General features: G+C 43.1%; 1 protein-coding gene across 2 annotated transcripts in view; it reads right to left on the reverse strand.

The window, feature by feature from the left end:
• The window catches only part of pde4ca (phosphodiesterase 4C, cAMP-specific a), a 121,495-nt gene extending 102,020 nt beyond the window's left edge, over positions 1-19,475 (reverse strand). The window contains exons 1-2 of one of the 2 annotated variants that reach the window (XM_080778217.1): positions 19,335-19,475; positions 16,311-16,519 (exon numbers count right to left, since the gene is read on the reverse strand). In XM_080778217.1, coding sequence (XP_080634343.1) covers positions 16,311-16,519; positions 19,335-19,370 — 245 coding nt within the window. In that variant the 5' untranslated portion in view covers positions 19,371-19,475. Of the gene's footprint in view, positions 1-4,218; positions 4,348-16,310; positions 16,520-19,334 lie in introns of those variants that run through there. The other variant, XM_080778221.1, reaches the window with a different exon arrangement.
• Between the last annotated feature and the right edge of the window lie 6,070 nt (positions 19,476-25,545).

Here is a 25,545-nt window from a genome sequence, read left to right on the forward strand (position 1 = left end):
CGTCATTACGTCACCACCATCGTAAACCATTGGTTTTATCAGGCACAACTAGTCTGGGACGGTGCATACGCATCAAAATTGCTGGGACGGTGCATATACGGCGCAAAGTAACCACAGTATGCCGCTAATCAACTTACAAATTACATATACATACATAGTATATGTATAACTAGCTCTCAATGATTACGTAATAAAGATGTGGATGAAAGGACCCAATGCCAGAGTGTAATTTGTTTTAGATGGTGACGTAATGACGATATGTTTTAGTGTTGGGAGGATTAAAGGTATAATGCTCCTGTGTATACATGTATGTAATCTGGCACCACTGTACCATACTTAATAATACAACTTTACATGCATAAAGTAGGTATAGCAAATAGTTAAACCTAATAATTCAACATTTCAAACGTTCCTTCACAGAGAAACTGAGATTTGACGGTAGCGGTCGAAAGTACTTGCGCGCTCTGCTTGCGCACCTACTAGTGTGCAACAAGCAAGTATGCACTCGACAGAGTGCAGTTCTAGTTTCAGTGGTTCCCAAAGAGTTCCCAAAACTCCAGGGGGTCCCCAGCTAAATGATATTAATTAGGAAACAAATGGACCTTTATGGGTCTGTAACTCAGAGAGTGTACCAAAACCCAAACGGGTTGATTTTACATACTACATTGGTGTCCCAGAGATAGAAATGTCATTAAATGGGGCGTCCGTAGCCTAACGCATGTCAAACTGATGGTCCTTTAAATCAAACGGGTTGAGAATCACTGCTAGAGCCGTGAAAATCTTCTCTTATGGGGGTCCCTGGCATATATTTTCTAATAGGGGTCCGTGGGGATAATTAGTGTCAATTTGGGGGTCCTTGACATGAACAAGTTTGAGAACTACTACTTTATATCACACAAAAAACTATTCATAGTAAAACCACAACAGGATATTCATTCCACTTCACACGGACAGCCAGTTGGTTCAGCTCAGGCAGTATTATAGAAGTGGACTCACATCCGGGGGGGGGGGGAAATATTACTACATTAGACGATTCCATTTAAAAAAAAATATCATTATTCATTTAGTTCCGTGTTTAATTGATTTGCGCTGCTGTATTTCAACACCTTTTGTCAAGTCCCGCCAATCGCCCCTCTTCGCACCCATTGGTTGCTGTTTCGTGGTTGGACAAAAATCCTTTCTCTCCATCCACTATACCATTGAAATAAGGTTGTTTTTCAGTTGCTTCGTATTGATATTCTGTGCGTTCAATTCTTATTTTAAACATGGGTGTCAGTAAAAAAGGAACATCACAGGTGCAGCTTGGTGACTGCTGGGCATATCACGTTTGTTTTTAGTTTGATGTTTTAGCAAATTCAACATAAACAAGGCGGAACCAGGGCGGAACAAGGCAGAAAGAGCCTGCTGGTTGGTCAGCCAGGGACCAATCAGAAGGCTGACAAAGGGTGAATTGACCACTCACGTTTCAGCCCACGACCCCAAAATAACGCTGCCACTGACTCGCGACCCCAAAACTGACCCCGGAGGTCATTGTGTATATGCACATATAGACGTGCACGTTTGGCGTGCATTCGTCCGCACGCGTAAATGTATTCATCCTATGGGGAGGTTCTGTAACAATCATGGTTCAAATGGATATTTGTAATCTTTTATTTTTTTTACATTGTATTCTCACTCATTCTGTTGAATTCTATTCAGATGAGTGTCAAATATCAATCAATTTTATATCCATATCATGATATTAGACTGCAGGATATTGTCTGTGATTTTGGATATTGTACTATTGTGATATGGCAGAAGTGTTAAAATATAAATATTGGATAAGGGGGGCGGGGACGCTATCGGTAGATAGTCAAAATCAAATGATCGGAATCGGATCGGGAGCAAAAAATGTATAAAAAATGTAAAACTAAAACGTGATCGGGACCACACACACCAGCATTCGGGCCAATTAAGCATTGTGTTATACTTTAGCTATTGAAATATAGCAGATCTACAAGCTCATGGCGCGGCACCGAGTGCCGCGCTACAAGCTTGTAGGTCTGCTAAATTTAAAAATCGTGAAAAAGTGGCACAAATCTTTGAATATATGTTCTTTCAGAGCGAACGTTTTTTAAAGCAGAAATAACATGCATTTTAAAACTGTTTTTTAAATATTTAATATCATATTGTTTATGTCCCTCAAACATACTGTATTTCTAATGGTTAATTTGAGCCACAATCACCACTCTGATATAACCAGTCCTTGTCATGTCCTTCTGGCTTACCACATACCACAATGTCCTGAGGTGGTGGGGGTGCTGATATGCAACTCATTTAACATTCGAGTCATTATAATACTGATGAATTATAATGAATTGCATTTTCATAGCGCTCTTCCAAGTGCTCAAAGCGCATTCATTCATACATTGGGAGGTGAAGCGGCGAACAGTCGACGCCGGCGTCATCACTTCGCCACATTCACACACACCAATGGTGGAAAGCTCACACCGCTCACATGACCATCATCATTGGAGGCAACGCAGGGTTCAGTGTCTTGCCCAAGGACACTTCGACATGTGGACAGGAGGAGGAGCCGGGATTCGAACCGCCGCCGACCCCAGGGATCATTGGACGACCTGCTCTACCTCCTGAGCCACAGCCGCCCAGCATGCTGACGCTCGATAAACCCAGGCGTGTTTCCATTCCATGCCAACTTGGAAAATCAACAATGGTGGACATTGTAAACAAAGTGGAAATGAACATTTGGAACTGAAGACTGAGGAGGAGGAGGAGGAATCATACAGAGCAGGGTGATACCGGCGATGACGTCACGAATACGACCGAATCAGTTGAGCTGTAATTTCCATAAAAGCCCCTACTGTATATGTGGGGGTAGAAAACACATTTGGGAGCCCAGAAAACGCCATAAAAAGTTGAATTGTATGTTATTGGTCCTTTAACTCAAATCTTTGTCTGCTTGGGGGTCCCTGGGGGTCCCTGGGGGTCCTTGGGGGTCCCTGGAACAACATATTTTCAGACGGGGTTCGGCGGCCAAATACATATCATTTTTGGTGTCCTTGAAAATGAAATAGTTTGAGAACCACTGACAGAAACATAGGGTTTTTCAGAAAAAATGATTTTTAGAAGACATAGTATATGTGGTCTACTCTCAGGTCTAAAATGGGTTATAACTTATAAGCCCTCCCCGGCCAGCCACAGTGCCATGTTCTCTCTAACACAGTGGTTCCCAAAAGTGGGGTCCGGGGACCCCCAGGGGTCCTTGAGGGAGTTCCAGGGGGTCCCCCCAGCTAAATGATAGTTTGGAACCAAATAGACCCTTATGGGTCTGTAACTCTGAGAGTGTACAAATGGAACCAAATGGACTTGTACACTCTGAGTTAAATTAACATTGATTTTACAATATAAATTGGGGGTCTCAGAGATAGAAATGCCATTAAATGGGGGGTCCGTAGACTAATAATGCATATCAAACTGGTTGAGAATCACTGCTAGAGCCATAAAAACATGAAATGGTAAATGGTGCATTTCTATACATAGATTGTGCATCAATTCACCCATTCACACACACACACACACACACACACACACACACATTCATACACCGATGGCGGCGGAAACCATGCAAGGTTGGACACCAACTCTGTAACTATACCACTGAGCCACCGCCTAATACGTCTCAATTTAGGAGGTCCTTGACACACGAAAAACGGTTTGGGAACCACCAGTGTTGTTTTTGGCAGAAAATTTAGATTTTAGTTTTAGTCATAGTCTCTTGAATAGTTTTCATTTAGTTTGTTACATTTTAGTCACCTGGAATGTTAGTCTGGTTTTAGTCGACTAAATATCATAGGATTTTAGTCGACTAAATCTATACAGGCGATTTAGTCGGCTGAAATGTATTTTGATGCCGTCTCAATGACTGTTTTTTACACAAGCCCACAACTTATGGACTTGTAAGATCAGCTATTTTCAGCATGCAACCAAGTGACAACCAACATTTTAGTCAAGTTTTTTTATCTGTTGACGAAATTGTCCATATATTTAGTCTTAGTTTTTAGTCATCATAGCTTAGTGTTCATTTTAGTTTCCGTGTAGTTTCCGTCTTAGTTTTAGTCGCGGAAAACAACACTGGGGGAAACCACCGTCTCTCCACTAAACGTATACCTGGGTGTGTGTGTGTTTAGGAAATAACAGATCTACAAGCCCTTGCCTTACCTGGGCGTGTAGGCCAGGGTGAAGCGCCTCTGCAGCACGATGCTGCGGTTCATCAGGAGCTTCCGGAAGAGCAGCGGGGAGTTTCGGGGCGACGCGCGCGGGGAATCCCTGGGCGAGATCTTGGGGGAGCCGCCTCCTCCTCCTCCGGGGGGGCCCGGGGACCCCCCTCCGGGGCCCGGGGACCCCCCTCTGGACCGGGGCATGAGCAGTCTGGGCAGTCTGGTTGCCCTCGCCGTTGAGGACTCCTCCGAGTGCTCTTCCTCCGAGCTCTCGGAGCAGCACGGCTCGCTCATGGTTAAAATAAAATAAAATAAAATAAAATAAAAAACGGGACAGATAAAGTGGTGGGGTCCGTCCGTCCGTCCTCTGTCCTCGTTTATTGCGGTCACTTCGATTGGTCCCCCACAAGGGCTGATCTTGGTTGGGTCACTGATGTCGGTTTTGCTGTCTTTGAAACGTCAAAGGCGCAGTCTTGGCATACATAACTGTACAACAGAGAAGCAAGAGCGTGTTCGTTTTTAGTCCTTTGACCTAACCATCCATGTCCAACGGGGTGGGGGGGGGGGGGGGGGGGGGCTTCACTTCATTTTAGTTTGTTTCATGCTTCCCTGCAGCCGTGCACAAACCGGTCCTATATAAATTCCATGGCAAGTTCTTCTTGGCCAAAAAGACATGCATATAACCACTGGAGGGGAAGGAGAAAAAAAAAGCACTCAAACATTGAAAAAGAGACGCAAAAAAAAAAGACCAAAAGAAAAAGCGGGTCTATACAGCCTACCTGCCTCTGTTTTCCCCCTCCCTGAGTCTTTACAGAGATCACGGCTGAGTGTAGTGCCGGGGCAATAGAAGCTCAAACACTACAGTTGGTGCACTCTCACATCATCCCTCCCTCCCTCCCTCCCACTGCTTTGTTTACATAACTGCTGGGCCTTCCCTCTCTAGCTCTCCCCAAACTAAATATGGATGTCTGATTCGCAGAGAGGGGAGAAGCCATGACAGATCATCTCTCTCTCTCATTCCTCCCCCCCCCCGCCCCCACTCCCCTGCTTCGTCTAATCTCATGGTAGAATATTGCTCGTCGTCAAACTCAACAGCGATAATTGCTTCCTCTCTCTCTCTCTCTCTCTCTCTCTCTGTCTCCGCTCCTCCGGAGTAGAGTAGTATAAACACTAAAGACGTGACTCGAGAGCGGTGCCCATGCAGCCCCTCCGGGCCCTCCCCCTCCCCCCCCCCCATGCTCAGCTCTTTGCCCCCCCCCCCCCCCCCCCCTTTCTCTCTCTCCCAGAAGGGCTATTGTCAGTGACGTGGGCAGTTTCCTTGGAGAGCGAGAGCGAGAGAGAGCGAGCGGGTCGGCCGGGTGCTGCTGTTGTTTGACTTTCTTTCACATGCTCCGAGTTGTACCAGGAAACTATAAGTCACATGGAGGGCCCCGACGCGCACGGCGCATACAGCGCAACACTAGAAGAGACTGGAGGCAGATACAGTTCTAAAGACAGGCGCGTATAGGTCTCTATCTGTGGCCCTCCCCATTTATTTTTTAACATGATAGATTCTATACAAAATGTCTTCTTAAAATCGTGAGAGTTTTCTTGAAGAACCTATATTGTGTTTCTATGTCAGTGGTTCCCATATCTGCTCATGGGCGAAGTACAACAATGTGCAAACACAGCAGCAAGATTTGTGAGTTGCTGTGATAGGAGAAGGATATCAAATGGAACACAACCACCCTAAAGACTAATCATTGTGTATATTCCTGCACTATACCTGCATCGAGTGATCTTGGTACATAGAAGTTGATCTATTGAAGATTCTGACCTTCAAAGTACATAATTTTTGTTTTGATTGTATTGCTGTATTGTTGTATTGTTCTTTCTGATTTGGCAATGTAAACGTATGTTTTCTCATGCCAATAAAGCCCTTTGAATTGAATTGAATTGGTTCTCAAACAATTTCATGTCAAGGAAACCCCAAAAGTTATAACATGTATCTGGGCCCGCCGATCGACCATCACCCCATCTGAAAAGCAAATATTTGAGTTAAAAAACGTCTGCTGTGAAAGAGTATATATGTTCAAAAGCTTTGCACACGTTTTCATGATTTTTTTCCCCCCCCATAAAATTGCTAGATCTACAAGCTCGTATAGCGCGGCATCGAGTGCAAGATCTGAGCTTGCAGATATATAGCTATTTTTTCCCCCAACAGCTATAAAGTTAAAACTGTCTGTGATCGTATAGGACTCCCATGCTGAACGCTAGTGCGGCCCACTAGAATAACTGACCTTGGGGAGCCAAATATCTGACGTACGTTTATAGGAGTAAACATAGCCGGTGAGGGAGAGAAAGAATAGAGGTGCCATTCTTCTTCTTGAAAACTCAACTCAACCAAAATCCAGGCACGTGCCGAGAGTGTTCGAGGAGGGGCAGGGGCTGAAATCCCGTACGAGGGCATGATGCTTTCGGACAAAACAATAGCAAGAAAATAGCAGATGTATACAATCTCACAAGTTATACAACGCATCGCGCTGCGGCGCGTGAGAGCTTGTATATTCAGCTATTTTCGGGCGCAACCCAGCACTCTAGTGGAGATGCGGTGTGTATAACAACATGGATTTCTAAAGCAAATTTGTTCAACACAAAATACTGTGTTCAAGTTCGGGAGACTTTCGGAGGAGAAAAAAAGGAATTCTCCTGAGTGTTGCCTTCCCGGCATGGCATGGAAAGGAGAGGAGGGTATTTGCGTTTATTTCACCATCAGTAAATGATGCATTCAAGGTCTGGAAAGGGCAGTTGTTTTTACACAGACGGGTGAAAGGGGCAGGGGCTGAAGACCCCCTTTGATGTCTATGTGTGCACGTCCCTGCCAAGATCCTATCCTGTCCACCGGCGATGGACCTTGTTTGTTTTAGCCCCCCCCCCCCCCCCCTCCCCCTCCCCCTCCCCCCGGTTCACCTCTGACCCGACCACACGGCCATTAGAAGCTATTTATGGGACATGTTTTTACGTTATTGACACATACTGTATACGTCTCTGTCGAGGGCCAGTTGCAGAAAGGAGCCAGTATTTTTGTTTATGAACGACACAGATATTACTGTAAACGGATTCAAACTCCCAGACAAACATTTGAACATCCTGTTTATAATTACAATGTCAAGCTACTGTAATTTTACATCATAAATCCACTGATTTTGATTAGTTTTTCCAAATGGATACATTTATTTTTGGTGTCCCGACGACATGCAAGCTATACGCACTGTCACCGTCCGATTCCCATTGCAATTTGCCAAAAATTGCGGCGGTGGCTCAGGGGTAGAGTGCCTGGATGGGAACCGCAAGGTTGCCAGTTCGAACCCTGTGGGCTCCCCTAGAGTTAGTGTCGAAGTGTCCTTGAGCAAGACACTGAACCCCTAATTGCTCCCGATGTGCTAGTTGGTGCCTTGCATGGTTTCCGCTGCCATCGGTGTGTGAATGGGTGAATGTAATGCACAATATATGTAAAGCGCCTTGGATAAAGGCGCTATATAAATGCACCATTTACCATTTATTTTTTTACCAAAAGATAAATCCTTGAATACAAACTAAGCTTGTGCGTATTATATCGGAATACCTTTTCAAAGATATTTATAGGGCAGTAGTGAGAAGCGGTAGAGAGCAGTGCTGATTTGATTTTGACAGCACATTTTTATTTCAGTTTTAGTCATAGGGCTGTATTTTGCGTGTCTTAAGTACCAGGTCTAAGAGGTCTTATTACTTAACTTAAGACCTGGAGGCGTGATCAATGCCATTTGGCTATTCTGAGTGGCCAAAGAGCATTGACCACGCCTCCAGGTCTTAAGTTAAGTAATAAGACCTGGTACTTAAGACATGCAAAATACAGCCCATAGTCTCTTGAATGGTTTGCGTTTAGATTTATTCACGATTTTGCAACAAATTATTTCACCCAGTGTCAATCTAATGTAATCCTCCCTTTGCCAACCTGTGGGGGGGGCAGCGTACTGACCTCATGCTTCCTTCTATGCATGAGGAGTCCAAGCTGCTTCTTTTTACCTGACAAGGGGGAGTTTCCCCGGCCGGACATAGTGCGTGGATTGTGGAAGGAACGCATTATTCCGACCAGTTCCTTTCCCCTCCATCAGGCGCCCCGGCTGGCCAGGGAGAGGCAGTTTAGAGACCAATACATACATATTTTTTGTGAGGGTACCTACCCTAGGGGACACGGGGAAAACATGTGAGGGTACCTACCCTAGGGGACACGGCACACACGCCACGTTACTTAACTTAAGACCTGGAGGCGTGATCAATGCCATTTGGCTATTCTGAGTGTCCAAAGAGCATTGACCACGCCTCCAGGTCTTATGTTAAGTAATAAGACCTGGTACTTAAGACACGCAAAATACAGCCCATATAGGCACATATAGGTGAACACGGACATTCTCGTGACATGATATAAAACAATGTGTGGCACTAAAACGTGGTTCATCCCAGAGCAAACATGACCGCTAAACGTCATAAAAGCTAAAATAACTTTCTATACTTTGGAACCATATCCTTCGGGTTGTGTGGGGTTATAGAAGTATAGATGTCTAAAAGAGACAAGAAATAAAAATGTAAAAAGTTATTGCTGTTATTGCAGCGGGTCTATACCGTTTATTGGCACGCCATAAACGCATAAAACAATCTGTTGTCCCGAGAAAGCAATTATAGTCCTACTGGTCGTTTTGGTATCGTACAAAAACCCACAAACAACTTTGACAAGATACAGTTGGGAATGAGATAGCAGCGCCAACCGACGTGGTCCATCTATGACAAATAATGTTTGAGCTGCAGGACTCAGATAAAGAGACAGAGAATCATGACGTGTTGATTAACCCATTCTGACCTGAGATCAGATTCATACGAGGTTTCCACGGGACACACACTGGTCTGATTAACCCATTCTGACCTGAGATCAGATTATAAAAATGTCAGTCGTTCTTCGATTTTTCAAAAAATAGCAGACCTACAAGCTCGTAGCGCGCCACTCGGTGGCGCGCTATGAGCTTGTAGGTCTGCTATTTTTCAATAGCTAAAGCATAACATGATGCTGACACCAAAACGGGTTCCCGGTCAGAATGGGATAAAGAGACAGAGAATCATGACATGTTGATTAACCTGAGGACGGTTCTACAAATGTCTTCTAAATCCTGACCAGTTTTCTGTGGTTGTCAGTGGTTCTCAAACTATTTCAGGTCAAGGAGCCCCAGAATTATATGTATAATTGGCCGCCGGCCGACCCCCCCCCATCTGAAAATATGTTGTTCCAGGGACCTCCCAGAAGCAAAGATTTGAGTTAAAAACGTTCGCTCTGAAAGACTATATATATATATATATATATATATATATATATATTCAAAGATTTGCGCCACATTTTCACGATTTTTCAAAAACAGCAGACCTATATACAAGCTAATAGCGCGACATTCGGTGCCGTGCTATATACTAGCTTGTCGATCTGATATTTTTCAATGGCTAAAGCATAACACATAATGCTTAAAGGGACACTTCACCCTTTTTGCAAAAAAATATATGTTAATGACGTTTAGAAGCTTTAGATCACTTTCCTGGGGGTATTTATGTGTGTAATATGTGGTTTTAGATATTTTAGATTGTAGCAGTGAGCCTGTTGTCTCTGATGTCATGGACACTGGTCTCACTACCTTCCTGGACTACAATTCCCATAATTCTTTGGTGCACTGCTCCTCCTTGTGGATAGGGGGGGAGAGCTGTCTTACTGAGACAACATGTAGTCCAGGAAGGAAGTGAGCCCAGTGTCCATGACATCAGAGACAACAGGCTCACTGCTACAATCTAAAATATCTAAAACCACATATTACACACATAAAGACCCCCAGGAGTGTGTTCTAAAGCTTCTAAACGTCATTAACATATATTTTTTTGCAAAAAGGGTGTCCCTTTAAAACACCAAAAGGTAAATTAAACAAATATATATCGCATTATTCAAATCATTCATCACGTCACAATAAAACGGACCATAAACTCCAGCGATGGTTTTAAAACAAACCCTTCCACTCCCCCCCCCCCCCCTCCCCTCCCCCCCCGGGCGGGGCTTAATTGCACCTGTATATGGCCTCACATGTCATCAGTGGTGGATAAAGTCAACAAGGCAGAAACACATGCCCCCCCCCCCCCCCCCCCCCCCTCAACAGAGAAACAACACACAACAACGAGAAGCATTTCTGACCCGCCTACGAGAAGCAGACACGCCTGGCAGGCATCGATACCGCCTCTATATATGACAGCTCTGGGTTGGCAGCGCCTGTTGTGGTTTTAGCCAGTGTTGAATCACTATGAAAATGTTAATTCGACTACCTGTTTTTTCCCACTGACGGAAACTAAATGGAAACTGAATGAAAACCAAGCTATAGGTGACTAAAACTAATACTGACAATTTCATAGCCGATCTACAAGCTCAAGTAGATCTTGAGCAAGCTCAAGTGAATCCCTTGACTCCTTCAAAACCGCTCTCAAAGGACACATATACGGACGGCTGCAATTCCAAACTGGCCCCCGTAAAATCTGAATCCCCCCCCCACCCCCCTTTTCCCCTCACTGTATATGTTTCTTTTCCTTTTTTGCCTCCTTTATGATGAATTCCTGTTCTGTTCCTTTAACTATATATAGAAGTGTCTATTTGTATACGTCTCTAAATGTGTTGATGAATTGAACAAGGTGGGCCGTGTTGTAAACAAGTGTAATGCTTAATTGGGTCGTCCACTCACAGTTAACACTAGTCTTTGTGTTGAGTTTGTGCTTGAAATGTACTGTGATTCTGCAAACTGTTAACCCATTCTGAACGGGAACCCATTTTGGTGTCAGCATCATGTCATGCATTAGCTATAGAAAAATAGCAGATCTACAAGCTCATAGCGCGCCACCGAGTGGCGCGCTACGAGCTTGTAGGTCTGCTATTTTCTTTAAATCGACTGACATTTTTTTAAATCTGATCTCAGGTCAGAATGGGTTCATCAGACCAGTGTGTGTCCAGTGGAAACCTTGTGTGAATCTGATCTCAGGTCAGAATGGGTTAATAAATATTTCAATCAATCAATCAATCAATCAATCAATCATCAATCAATCAATCACAAAGCGTCACGCTGTGAGCTTGTAGATCGGCTCTGCAACATCAGCCACTACGACGGCATCGAGGCCCTATATATACACGTTTCCGTCGACTAAATCAACTGTGGATTCAGTCGACTACAATCGCACATTTAGTCGACTAAAACTATAAGCTAGCACTAAAACACTCCAAGTGACTAAAATGTGACTAAAATGAGAACTATTCAAGAGACTATAATGACAATCTAAATTGCTGCCAAAACCAACACGCCGGTCTGCAAGGCCAACGACTAGCTGGATGCACCATAGCAGCGCGTTGGTGGGAAAAATGTTAGCTTAAAATCACTCCGAATTCCGGCACCGTGGCGGCTGGCGTGGCTGTCTGGGGGCACCGTGGCTGGTATAATCCAGTCTGGCAGTGGCCGCGGGTTCGACTCCCGATCCCCCACGGCCTTTAATGTGTGTCACCCCCCCCCCATCTCTCTTCCCATTTCCTGTCAGTCTACTTTCATATATCCTCTATCAATAGTGTGACAGGGTTTGTGTGTGTGCTTTACTAATACTAATCTGTATTTCAGTGTGATTGGAGGCCGCTGGCCAGCTGCCTCCAATCACTATCCAATCACTAAAAAGAGCCACCTTATTGCCAGTGGTTCTCTCTCTTCCACCTGGGCCACACCCGGTTGCAAGGCCACACAGGGAATTATTGTTTGTTTGACTATCGGTTCTCAGTTTGTGGTGGCAGTTTAGTTTCCCCGACAAGTTTTTTGTTGGAAACATGTGTTCGTTCTACTTTAAACTTAATTATTCTATTTAATAAATTTCATTTTTTTTTTGCATTTATCCATGCTCGTTTCCCTTCTTCGTTATGGTCTGAGAGCCGGACCTTATATAACAATAGAAAGAGAAAAGGCGACTCACGCCAAGTGATTAACTTCATTTCGCCATTATTGTCTTTCTCCGGGAAAATAAGCATGACGCGTGCAGGCAGAATGGCATGCGAGTGCATCCCATCGTTCACCAGTTTGCAAATGCTTCGCTATGAATACGAATTGGTATACGAGTGGAGTGCAGAGGGTAGAGAGAGTGGCTGTCTGGAAAGACGGCCACTCCACACAGCCTGGAGACTCTGTTCCAGCCAGTAGCCTACTATAAGCCATAGCCTGGGACTTGGGACAGTGACCGCAAATTAGCCATTAGCCCGTGACAACATTTTATATTAAAGATGGAGTGCCGTGATTCCCCCCCCCCCCCCCACCCCTATAAAACATGATCATCAGGTACTATGAATATACCAGGAGGAAGATTTCTCTCAAAAAGGTGTGCAAAAAGTTTTCAAATTATGCTTTTATGTGGCCACACCCACCAGTTCATCAGTATAATCCCCCAAGGTCACTGCGGTCCGCAGGCCAGCTAAACCTTGGGGTAAAAAAGAAGACCTGTTTAAAGACCAGAGGGGATAGAGCCTTTTCCATCATAGCCCACCATCATAGTCGTCCCCCCCCCCCCCCCCCCACAATGTCAAACTGGCCCCCCCATTTTTTTTATCCCACAATTTTGTAACCCATTTTTCACCCCTGTGTCAATCATCTAAAGTGATCCTGGGCTCTACACACCCTCCACCAACCTAGTCCCCATATATGGGGGACAAGGGGAGAGCAACGGACTTGAACTCATGCTTCCTTCATGCCTGAGTGTCCAAGTTGCTCCTTTACACCTGACAGGGGGGGGGAGTTTCCCTGGTTGGACGTAGCGCGTGGAAGGAACACATTATTCCAACCAGTTCCTTTCCCCTCCATCAGGTGCCCCGAAGATGTTCAGGGGCCTTGACATGAAATAGTTTGATAATCACTAATATAGAAACATAGGGGGGGTTTTTTTGTTGAAAAATGCCCTGATTTTGTAAGACATTTTGTAGAATCTGGTCTCAGTCCTAAATGGGTTGAATGTCCCCCGGTCCGTCCGTCCGTCCGTCCACCGCGTGGTTTTCACTGCGTGGCACACGTACGGTGTTCAACGTGGTCCGTCACATCGCACCTCATCAGAGGAGAAGAGGGGAACACACAACACGCATTCCTTCCTTGTGTGTAAAAAGTCGGACGGAACGTTAACTGTAAAACAACGGTTTGCTTGACATTACCCAAGTCACCACTTTTTGGATGGACACCACGGAATGGGAGGGGAGGGGGAGGGGGGTTAACCAATTTTGGTCGGGAACCCCTTTTGGTGTTTTAAGCATTATGTTGTACTTTAGCTGTTGAAAAATAGCTCATAGCGTGGCACCGAGTGCTGCGCTACGAGCTTGTATAGGTCTGTTATTTTTTTTTAATCGTGAAAATGTGGCCCAAATGTTTGAATATATTCTTTCAGAGCGAAGTCTTTGCTTCTGGGGGGGGGTCCATGGAACAACATATTTTCAGATCGGGGTCGGCGGCCAAATACATATATTTGTGGGGGTCCTTGACATGAAATTGTTTGAGTGACGAATGAAATAGAAACATGTTTTTTTTTTCCCAGAAAACTGTCAGGATTTAGAAGGCCTTTGTAGAATCGATCTCAGGTCTAAATGGGTTAACTGGTCTCAGCCAGTGAGGCTCCTGAATACCTGATTGTACAGACACACACACACACACACACACACACACACGCCAGCATGCACATACTATACTGTACAGTACGGTACAGTACAGACACAGTCTACATGTAAACACCCACATCCACATGTAAACAAACCAAGACACACTCAGACTGGTTGTGAGAGCTTTGTTTTGGCAGAGGATTTCATTGCTGTCGGACAGAGACAGAGAGAGAGAGAGAGAGAGAGAGAGAGAGAGAGAGAGAGAGAGAGAGAGAGAGAGAGCAGCCAGACATCCTATCACCAAATTCCACCTCCCTTATAACTAACAAGTATAGCTTTAGATTTTAGAAGTTAGGATAGATTTATACACACTTTCAGCTTTGCAGAGGCATTGGGGAAGTTATTCCACTGATGACTTTAGGAAGGGTGGAGTTCCTATTCCAACTGCCGTTGTTTGGAACCAGGGGGGCAGTCAGACAGATATTTTGTGAAGCCACTAAGGAAATCGGGATTTCCTGAAAGTTAATATAATGGCCTGTTGTGGCGCTGTCATTGGGCCCAAAAAACCCCATAGCCCCATAGAAGTCCATGTATTTGGGCCCAACTTCACCTAGACTGTATTACCTTAACAAACATGGTCATGAATACTTTCTGCTTCCAGTCATTAGTTTAAAGTCTCATTTCTCATGTCATAATATTCTTTTTGGAAAGTTATGGTCCCATTTATCGAATAAATGACCATAAAGTCCATTCTGAGGGGCGTGGCTACCGTTACAGTGATGATCCACCCCCCGTTCGAGTCAAAATAAAAACCAACGAAGAAGAAGGGGGGGGGAAGTCCCGCCTCGTTGTCTGGGCCAGCCAATGGCCAGCTGGGCCCAAACAGATCTAGAAAGATGGCGATTTACAATTCAAGGACTGACAGGCTCCATCTTACGTCCATATCAGACCCGGAGAACGCTTTGTCCATATTTTTTTACAGTCTATGTTTGGAACGAGGCTTTCTGGTCTACACTCAGAGACATAGGTCAAGCACCACTTGACAGTTAGAAGAACCTGACATTTCTGGTGGTAACACAGTTTTACCAAACCATTTCCATTTTATACACGCCAGGGAGACATTTTGTAATACCAAGACTATAATATCTCTAGACTTGTAATGTTTATGGATTGCTAAAAACTATAGGCAATACGACATGATCTTTGAGGCACCGTTTAGTCCATTGTCCATTTGGTGGACATGCTATACATATATGTTGCATCCCTGCTCAGAGACTTTATAGTACAACCTGCAGCAAAGCTTTAAGAATAAAGTATGAATACTAAATGTTAAATGGTGCATTTATATAGCGCTTTTATCCAAGGCGCTTTACATAGATTTGTGCATCACACACACACACACACACACACACACACACACACACACACACACACACACACACACACACACACACACACACACACACACACACACACACACACACACACACACACACACACACACACACACACACACACACACACACACAAAGAAAACCTTTGAAAACAAAGCAATACTATGCCTCATCAAAGTTGGTGTTGTGACTTTATATATTGTCAATTACTTGCACGAGAGAGGGGAGAGGTGGTGGAGTTAGTTGCTTTAGCAGACATTTTGAGGCGGCTCCAATGGAGTTGAGAGGTTTTGTCCAACACTTTTTACTATTTTTCATTGGTTCAATGTTGTTTTAGTTAGGTGGAGTTAGGTGGTTTTCTCCCGACACTAAAAAACAGTCATACACTCTGAATCTGCTGTACTAATACTGTATTCACAAATCCAATCTTGTTCACAGGCCAGCATGAAAAACAAAACAAAAAAATCATATTTTTAGTTATTTTACACTTAAATCATTGTTAAACATCTGCATTACTTAATTTACAAGAAGTCTACCCAATAATTTATATTTTTATCGTTATCTCTCCTAATGGCACCAACATCAATACAGCACGGAATAGTGGACAAAATCTTATCCAACTTATACAACATATTCTTTAGTCTTGGGTCTGAGAGGCTAAAATGTCATCAACTGGTGGTGCGTGGCTCAAATGCTGAATAATTAACCCATTTTGGGGCGGGAACCCCTTTTGGTGTTAGCATTATCTTATGCTTTAGCTATTGAAAAATAGCAGATCTACAAGCTCATAGTGCACCACCGAGTGGAGTGCTACGAGCATGTAGGTCTGCTATTTTTGAAAAACCGAACAACGACTGACATAGAAACATGGCTTTTTCAGAAAACTGTCAGGATGTAGAAGACATTTTTAGAATCCGATCTCAGGTCAAAAATGGGACGATGGACCTTGACGTGAAAAGGGTTGAAAACCAGAATGTGGAAATAAGAAGGACATGTTTGACTCACAAGGCTCTGGAGATGCAGCTGCCGAGAGTGGACAGGTGTGTGGGGGACGCCGTGGGGGTCTCCTCCTCCTCCTCCCTGTCCAGGATGGAGGGTCTGCTTCTGCAGGAGAGCCGGGGGAGAGAGTATCCGGAGAAGATCCGCTTCCCGGCACAGCGCAGGGCGCGGAGCGGCTTAGTGGGAGTCTCCAGTTCCATGGAGTCCCACTGTCTCTGCGGAGGAGAGGGTTTGGAAACGTCAGACTCTGAGACTTTAGAAGGAACTAGACCTGTACGTGCCCGTCGGTCAACGATGCAACTTGGAAACTGTAATAATACCCATTGTCGTAGCACCCATTTTAACCGTCTGTCTGTGTCCCACATAGAGATCTCTGTAACCGTCTGTCTGCCTGTGTCTGAAGAGTGCAAACTGACTGTGAAAAGTGGACAGGTTATAGTAACCAGTAAGACGCGCAAACGCGGGAAGCGAACGCAGCTCGTACATATTTGGGTTTTGGACGTATATCTGCTTTGGGGACTCCTTATATGGTTATGGCTGAGTCATGGTGGATGTATAGCTGCTTTGGGGACTCCTTATATGGTTATGGCTGAGTCATGGTGACGTAATCACTCAGCTCCATATATGGGCACAAAAGCGGGACAGACAGACACACAGACACACAGACAGACATGATCTGCTAGGTCTCATAGTAAGTGCTCACTGCGTTCGCAAATCAATTTGCAGGTTTGGGGTTGCCATGGCGAGGCAGAAGCTGGAAATTGCTGCAGGTGAGGGGAGTTGGCCTCATTAGGCCCACTGTCTAAATGTTTGTTTTTACACAAACCCTCAAAGCTGGACATAGCGGAGGGGATATCACCCCTCAAAAATACATTCTGTGGACTTTGGTGATGTTACTAAAGCCACTAAAGCACTTTACGTTTAAAAAAAATCACACCCCTGTGAAGTGAGGGGCACTCTTAACATCATCACAGAACACATTCCGTGCTCAGCCAATCAAATCATCACAAATGTCATTCCGGGCCAATCACTTTTGGCATCTTCACTTTTATGCCCTCACTCTTATCTTCAATAATGTACTTTGCTCAGCCAATCACTGAAGGCTCTGTTATGTCCCCCAAAGTTGGCTTGTCTGTTTGTGTTTTGGGGACAGAGAGAGAGAGAGAGAGAGAGAGAGGAGGTCCAAGTCTATTGGACGGCAGGTTCCGTGACTATAGCAGATCTACAAGCTCATTATGACTAAAACTAAAATTAAAATGTGTCAAAAACAACAGACGCAATCCTCTGTCGTTTGTCACCTATACACACAAGCCCCAACATTATACCGTCATGCTAGGACTCATGGAAGCCCCAACATTATACCGTCATGCTAGGACTCATGGAAGCCCCAACATTATACCGTCATGCTAGGACTCGTGGAAAGGTAGTTCATTTCTCTTGTTATATTGTTATACAGCGATTGATTTCCCCGCTATGGCCTCAGGGAGAGAGAAGAGGAAGAGACACCGGTTGCTCATCTTTTCTATACACTGCAACTACCATCAATGAATTGCAATAAAGCAACTCATTTAGTCATTTAACCCATTCTGACCTGAGATCAGATTCATACGAGGTTTCCACTGGACACACACTGGTCTGATTAACCCATTCTGACCTGAGATCAGATTCTGAAAAATGTCAGTTGTTCTTCGATTTTTCAAAAAATAGCAGACCTACAAGCTCGTAGCGCGCCACTCGGTGGCGCGCTATGAGCTTGTAGATCTGCTATTTTTCAATAGCTAAAGCATAACATGATGCTGAACACCAAAACGGGTTCCCGGTCAGAATGGGATAAAGGTGTCGTCGTGCAAAACCAATCCAGAATAGTTTCCTTCAACCCATTCTGGATGGGAACCCCCTTTTGGTGTTTTAAGCATTATGCTATACTTATAGCTATTTGAAAAGTCCTGAAAATGTGGCGCAAATCTTTGAATATATATATTCCTTCAGAGTGAACGTTTTTAACTCAAATCTTTGCTGCTGGGGAGGTCCCTGCAGTGGAACAACATATTTTCAGATGGGGTTCGGCGGCCAATTAAATTACATATCTTTTTTGGGGTCCTTGACGTGAAATATTGAGAACATGAGGTTTTTTTTTTTTTTTCGACGTCAGGCCAAAAGAAAATCTTCAAGTTGGTAAATGGCACAAGTACTGTTACAGTAGCTACTCTTTGAGTACTGCCTCTTGATTCCCAGTCATGGGAACTGGCTGGGTATCCAGCTGTGTGTGCAGTGAGTGAGATATTCAGCAGAAGACGTGTGTAAATGAATGGCCTATTATAGCCATTAACCCATTCTGACCTGAGATCAGATTTCGTACGAGGTTTCCACTGGACACACACTGGTCTGATGAACCCATTCTGACCTGAGATCAGATTCTAAAAATGTCAGTCGCTCTTTGATTTTTCAAAAATAGCAGACCTACAAGCTCGTAGCGCGCCACTCGGTGGCGCGCTATGAGCTTGTAGATCTGCTATTTTTCAATAGCTAAAGCATGACATGATGCTAAACACCAAAATGGGTTCCCGGTCAGAATGGGTTAAGGTCTGGCATAAACATAAACAACAACAAGCTGACAACTTTGAAAATCAACACATCATTTATGTTTTTATTGTAGTTTTTCGCAAAACACAATATTACTTTAAGAAATATTTAAAAATCAGTTCTGTAAATTATCCTTTGTATAATTCTGAACTATATATTTTTCGATTTGGGTATCTTATTTTTGTGACTGATTCCTAGCGTCAATTACAGTGTAGAAATTGTTGTGCTGCCGTTCAATTACTTACAGTACACGTATTACATAACCCACCAGGTGCAAGTCATCAAACCTCTTTCTGTTATGTTTTACAATCCAGGTAATTCAATTAGACAAGGTATTTTTCTCTATACCACAGCATAAAATTGCAATTTGGAATATTTCACAAATAGCTTCCTAAAATAGCACAGACATGAGCTTAATGTATATTTAGGACATAGAATGGGCCTTACCTCGTTGAGGCTGTAAAATGACCAACTTCTATACATCCTTGCCTTTGGTCAGCCGGCTACTTTGTCATTATGAAATTAACAGTACGAGAGAAGACGGGGGGACCTGAACTTGAACGTCATACGACAACAACTCTTGTCCCTTTTGAACTTTTCCATGGGACTGTCATTCCGTGTGTAAGAAAACTATGCCCTGGCCTTCTTTAATGTTCTCCTATATGAGTTGTTGGACAGGAAGCGCGGCCAACCAAACGAAACCAACCCATGCAGTACACAGACGTTTTGTTTACAGCACAGGTATTCACCGCACGGCGGTGATTCGGAGCCAACGATCAGATTGTTTTCAGGAGTTGGTCGTATATAGATGTGGTTGGTTTGCTTTCGTGACAGCTCGTTTCTCATGCGAGACTATCTTGAGAGTCAAATCAGAGAGGACATCGCGCAAACCCAGACCATCTGGTTGGACAGGAGGAGGACTCAGAGAGAGAGAGAGAGAGAGAGAGAGAGAGAGAGAGAGAATAAAAACAACACCAAGAATCATTTCTTGTGAACTTGAAAGAGCACAAGAAGCAAAGCTTACTCCAGAGCTATAGAGGCCCCTTTCATGACGACACGAGGCCCAGGAAATAATTCCCCATGCATTTATTTTCCCGACATTGACCTTTCAAAAAGTATTTATTTAAAGATCTGTAAGCCCTCGAACAAATTAAGCCAACTCGGATCGTGACAAATCATGACAACAAACCAAATGTTTTGGGCCGAAACAAATAATTAGAAAGAAGGAGGAAAAAAAGGCAGGTTACAATAAATTCATGAAAGGGGACGGGGCTGTGACGCTCTATAGGCTACTGATTGATTGATTGATTGATTGAAGTATTTATTAACAGTTTGCAGAATTACAGTACATTTCAAGCACAACTCAATACAAAAAACTGTGAAGTAAAAGCACTTCGTTACTTTCCACCACTGGATTTTACGGGGGGGCCAGTTTCGAATTGCAGCCGTCCGTCGTAGGTGCCCTTTATACTAGCCCTTACCCTTGTGGCCGCGGGGGGCACTGCGCCCTGGGTGCGTTTTCGCTTTTTTTAATTCACTAATAAATTCATTATTAATTCATAATGTGTCAAATCGAAAAAAGGGCTTCGTTAAGACCTCCATATTATTATGGTCAATGCCTGCATGTGTGGGAGCAGGCAGTGAGGAGCTATGGCGGTGTTTCTGACACACACACACACACACACACACACACACACACACACAGACAGACAGACAGACAGACACACAGACAGACAGACAGACACACAGACACACACACACACACACACACACACACACACACACACACACACACACAGACACACACACTCAGACATTGACTGAATTATAGTATGATAATAGGGCCTGAGTATAGAGACAGTGCAGATCACATGCTCTCTGAGATGATAGCGCCACAGTCTCCTTAACCCTGTCCACATGACGCTGAGTGTTTACACAGAGTACAGCAGTCTGAACCGCAGTGTTGTTTTTGGCAGCACATTTCTATTTTAGTCATAGTCTCTTGAAACGTTTTCATTTAAGTTTTAGTCACATTTTAGTCACCTGGAATGTTTTAGTCGACTAAATATCATAAGATTTTTGTCGACTAAATCCACATTTAGTCGACTAAAATGTGTTTTGGCGTGGCCTTGATGTCGCCGTAATTACTATTTTACACTAAAATAGCAGATCTACAAGCTCACAACACGTCGCGCTGTGATGCGCTGTGAGCTTGTAGATCTGCTATTTTCAGCATGCAACCCAAGTGTAAAATTACTTATACTGGATCTCTTGTCCACTAGTCCCTTCCTAACATTTTAGTCTAGTTTTTATTTGTTGATTTATTTTTTTATGTAGTCATAGTTTTAGTCGTCATAGCTTAGTTTATTTAGTTTTTGTCAGTGAATAAAGGTAGTCACCGAACATTTTTCGTCATAGTTTTAGTCGACGAAATCAACACTGCAACTTTCATACATGCACAATAAAATATCCAGTGTTAAAAATGGACTAGTATAAAAATGAACCTATATAATATATATATCTATATTCTCTAGAGTATAATGCAGGGCTACATTTACACTAGCCTATATATCTTGGTTGTGTAATCAAGAGTAATTGACGTTTAACATTATTGTTTGTACAGTAACTATTTTTAGCCCATGTACTTCACATATATAAGCCTGGAAGAATGCCTCCTCAGTAGAGAGTACACCAATGTACAGTAGGAGTTATGTAAGTGTGTTGAGAAAAATTACAATAAAACCTGCATGCTCAAAATTAGATAGTTAGGAAAGCCTTGACTTAAGGCCAATTTATGTTCAGACAGCTCTGACACGGCCTGCACATAGTCATACATGTTCAGACAGCTCTGACACGGCCTGCACATAGTCATACATGTTCAGACAGCTCTGACACGGCCTGCACATAGTATAACATAACGTATAACATATAACGACGCAATGTGACATAGCTCGGTTTAAAAAATGCTGTACCCCCCCCCCCCCCCTCCAACTGTATATACTTATCCCATTTTCAACAGGTTTATATAATCCATTTTGACACTTGCTTTGGCAATGTAAACGTATGTTTTCTCATGCCAATAAAGCTCCTCTGAATTGAATTGAATTGAGCCTTTAGCCTAATGTTAACTAACCTTCACGGGGCATGTTGGGTCTCCTCTACACACACACTGCTGTAGCAGCTGTCTGGAGGGGGGAGGTCCTGTCAAGAGAAGAGAGGGTACAGGGTGAGATTAAAGGGATATGGCACCATCTACAGGACAATATGAAAACTGCTTGATCTCTCCACAATGCTTAAAAAAATGTTTTTTTTATGATCCTTTTATAGGTTCATTCTAGTATTATATAAATTGTGGATCATGGTAAATTGAAAGTAGGGCTGCACGATTATGAAATTATGACCAATATCCGATTATTTGCAGGGTCATATCTGCCGATACCGACTACTACAATGGAAACGGCCTAGGCCCTATAGGGGCTTATTGGCCCAAAGCCTGTTAATAAAGTATTAAATCAATCAATAAATAAATAGCATATACTCTTTTCCAAGTGTCTGTTTTCACAACTGAATAACTACTGAATGAGATGAGTACACAAATTAAATGTAGACAAATTAAGTGTATTTTTACTTAAGATTTTTAGAAAAAGGTTTGTTCCTGTTGTGTCTCCATTTGTGTTCTAATATCTCAAGTTAACTCTTTTTCCCCCCTTTTCTCCACAGGTAAACCAAACTTGGATTCCATATCACAAGTAGAGGTATAGGTATCCATTTCCCAAAAATATCAAAATAGAATGAACATTATATTATACCTTAAATCACAATTTGAAATATCATGAGTCATTTGTATCAAGAAATGAAGTGTATGTGACACTGACTGTAACTCAGTCCTTGTTCAGTTCAATTGTATCAAAATTAATCTTGAAGATGTGCCTCAACTCAGTTCAATCCAAAATAGATTGAAAATCAGACCCGTCTGAAGTGTGGTGTTGTACTGTACTTGTGCTGTACATACTGTAGTGTCCTCCCTGGCCTGTGTGTGTGTCTGTGTGTTAGGCTGTGCAACAGTGACACTTGGTGTGAACAAACGCTATATATATTTACATGCTTTTGGACACTAAAAACAAACAACAACACTCCTACCGCTCTGGCAGTGAGTGAATCAAATTGTCAGACTGTGCAAAGTGGACACATACCGGCATGTAGAATGGTTTTCTTGTATCAGTGTTTGTGGGCTTAGCTCGCCATCTTTATGATCTCCAACAGGGACAAAAAAATAAGAAATATAGAAAATAAATCACTAAATTACTCAACTCAATTGCTTCAGGTAGTCTACTGTCTGTATAGGCTTGGTATTGTCCCAATTTCAGGCTGGGTGTCCCGAGTAGTTTTTTTTCATAATTCCTTACCAAATTGTGCCAGTTTTCACCAGAATTAAAATAAGACTAATGATTAATATATGATATAGGCCTACCTACTTGTTTTTAGCATAATTCTTGTCAATTAGCACTAGCTGCATTGTACACAGACCCAAAGTGATGCTGATTGATTATTACTGCCAGCAGCTGGCCTGGCTGCCCAGCTCAAATCAGCATTTTGCCATAAAAAAAACATATAGGCTACAATACACTCTTACTCATGAAATAACTACAACACGTTTTCATGTAAAAGTGAGACCAACAAACAATCCGTGCAATTAATTGTTTTTTAACTCACCAAAACACTCGGTCTGCACAAACACAAGACAAACCGAGCAGGATTCTGCTCCCAAGTCTGACCAAACACTTCACACATGGTGTTTGACACTAGCTGTTCTAGGTTTAAAACAAACGTTTTTTTAAATCACAGGTTTTCTCTTTGAAATAATTTTAGCAACTTTGTGTTCCGAGTTCCGACGTTGTCTGTCTCTCTCTCTCCAGTCTCCACTCTGTGTCATTAAAGGGGATGTTGTTGTCTTTTGTACATTGTTTTACTGTTGACTCTAAACATTATGAAACCATTTACATTGTATCCTGTTCAGCATAGTTGCGTTGCGGTGGAGATTTATTAGAACTCTTAGAGTCGGTAGATTATCTTTAGCCTTGTAGGGCATATTTATTTATTCAAGCGGCAATGATACGGCTGTGTTGCCGCTCTGCTCTGTACCGGAACAGGTAGAAATGTAGGTGACAGAGGTATAGTCCGTGACGTCATGTTCAGTACGCACTGCAGATAACATTGCCCTCTGTAGGACACAAGAACTTAAGAAGTAGGGGCGCATGCATAATGTTTGGTAAGGTTTGTGCATACTGACACTTACTGATCATTTATCAATACCCTTGAGTAGCTGCTGCAAATACATACACTCCTGTATGGCTGACGCTAAGGCCATGTATTCTGCTTCGCAGGTAGAAAGTGCAACTGTTGGTTGTTTTCTGCTCTTCCATGAAATGAGAGCACTCTTCTCGCTTAGACTGGCACAGTACCCTGTGGTGCTACGTCTGTCTGTGACCTCAGATGCCCAGTCAGCATCACTGTGGACTATTAAGCCTAGTTCACCTGTGTCATCCTTTTTGAAACATAACCCACGGTCTGTTGTACCTTTAAGATACCTGAACACGTGTTTTACAGTGCTCCAATGCTCTTCACTTGGTTCAGCAAAATGCTGGGAAAGTTTACTGACCACATAACTTAGATCTGGTCTAGTGCAGGTAGCCAAATAGATTGAACTTCCAACTGCCTCTCTATCCTCGGGTCTTCCATATTTTCAGCATTTTCTGTGTATTCAAGTTTTGACTCGCATGGGGTCTCTCTAACCTTATACAATCTTGCATCCCAAATCTGGAGAGGATTTTGTCCACATATCTGTGCTGTGACATTGTGACTTGACCTTCTGACTGTTTAAAATCTATCCCTGGAAAATAGTTTAATTTCCCCAGGTCTTTCATTTTAAACCTCTCAGTGAGCATCACTTTGACATTTTTCACAACCTCCTCATTGTTAGCAGCAATTATCAGATCGTCAACCCATACAATCAGAATCACATTTTCTTTTTCCCTTGTGTATTGACAGTTATCAGCAGGATTTTGTTCAAAACCTTTTTCAGTGAGATATGCATGTAACAGAGAATTCCAGTTTCGGCCTGACTGCTTGAGACCATATAAAGACTTCTGTAATTTGCATACTAGCTTCTCTCCCGTTTTTGACTTTTTCTCATAACCTTCAGGTTTTTCGAGATAAATCTCACAATCAATAGGTGCGTGCAGGTATGCGGTTTTCACATCCATTTGATGTAAAACTAAATCTTCCTGCACTGCCTTTTGCATAACTACTCTGACAGTTGTCATGTCAGCAGTAGGTGAGAATGTTTCCTCATAATCGATACCGTATTTCTGGCTATAACCTTTTGCAACAAATCTTGCTTTATACCTGTCTGACCCATCTGTTTCACTCTTGAGTGTATACACCCACCCACTGCCTTTTTGCCTGGTGGCAACTGGGTGATTTTGAATGTATCATTCTCTTTTAGTGACTGCATTTCGTCATTCATTGCATTTATCCACTGCCGTGAATTGGTTGACTGTATAGCACCCTGGTAATTTTGTGGTATGTTGCAAACTGCTCTATAACATGAGTCTACACAAGTTACCAGTCTGTCTGCTGTGTCTTCAGTGTCATAATC

The sequence above is a fragment of the Protomyctophum bolini genome, assembly GCF_963924005.1.
Source record: "Protomyctophum bolini genome assembly, chromosome: 12".
NCBI classification, from domain to species: domain Eukaryota; kingdom Metazoa; phylum Chordata; class Actinopteri; order Myctophiformes; family Myctophidae; genus Protomyctophum; species Protomyctophum bolini.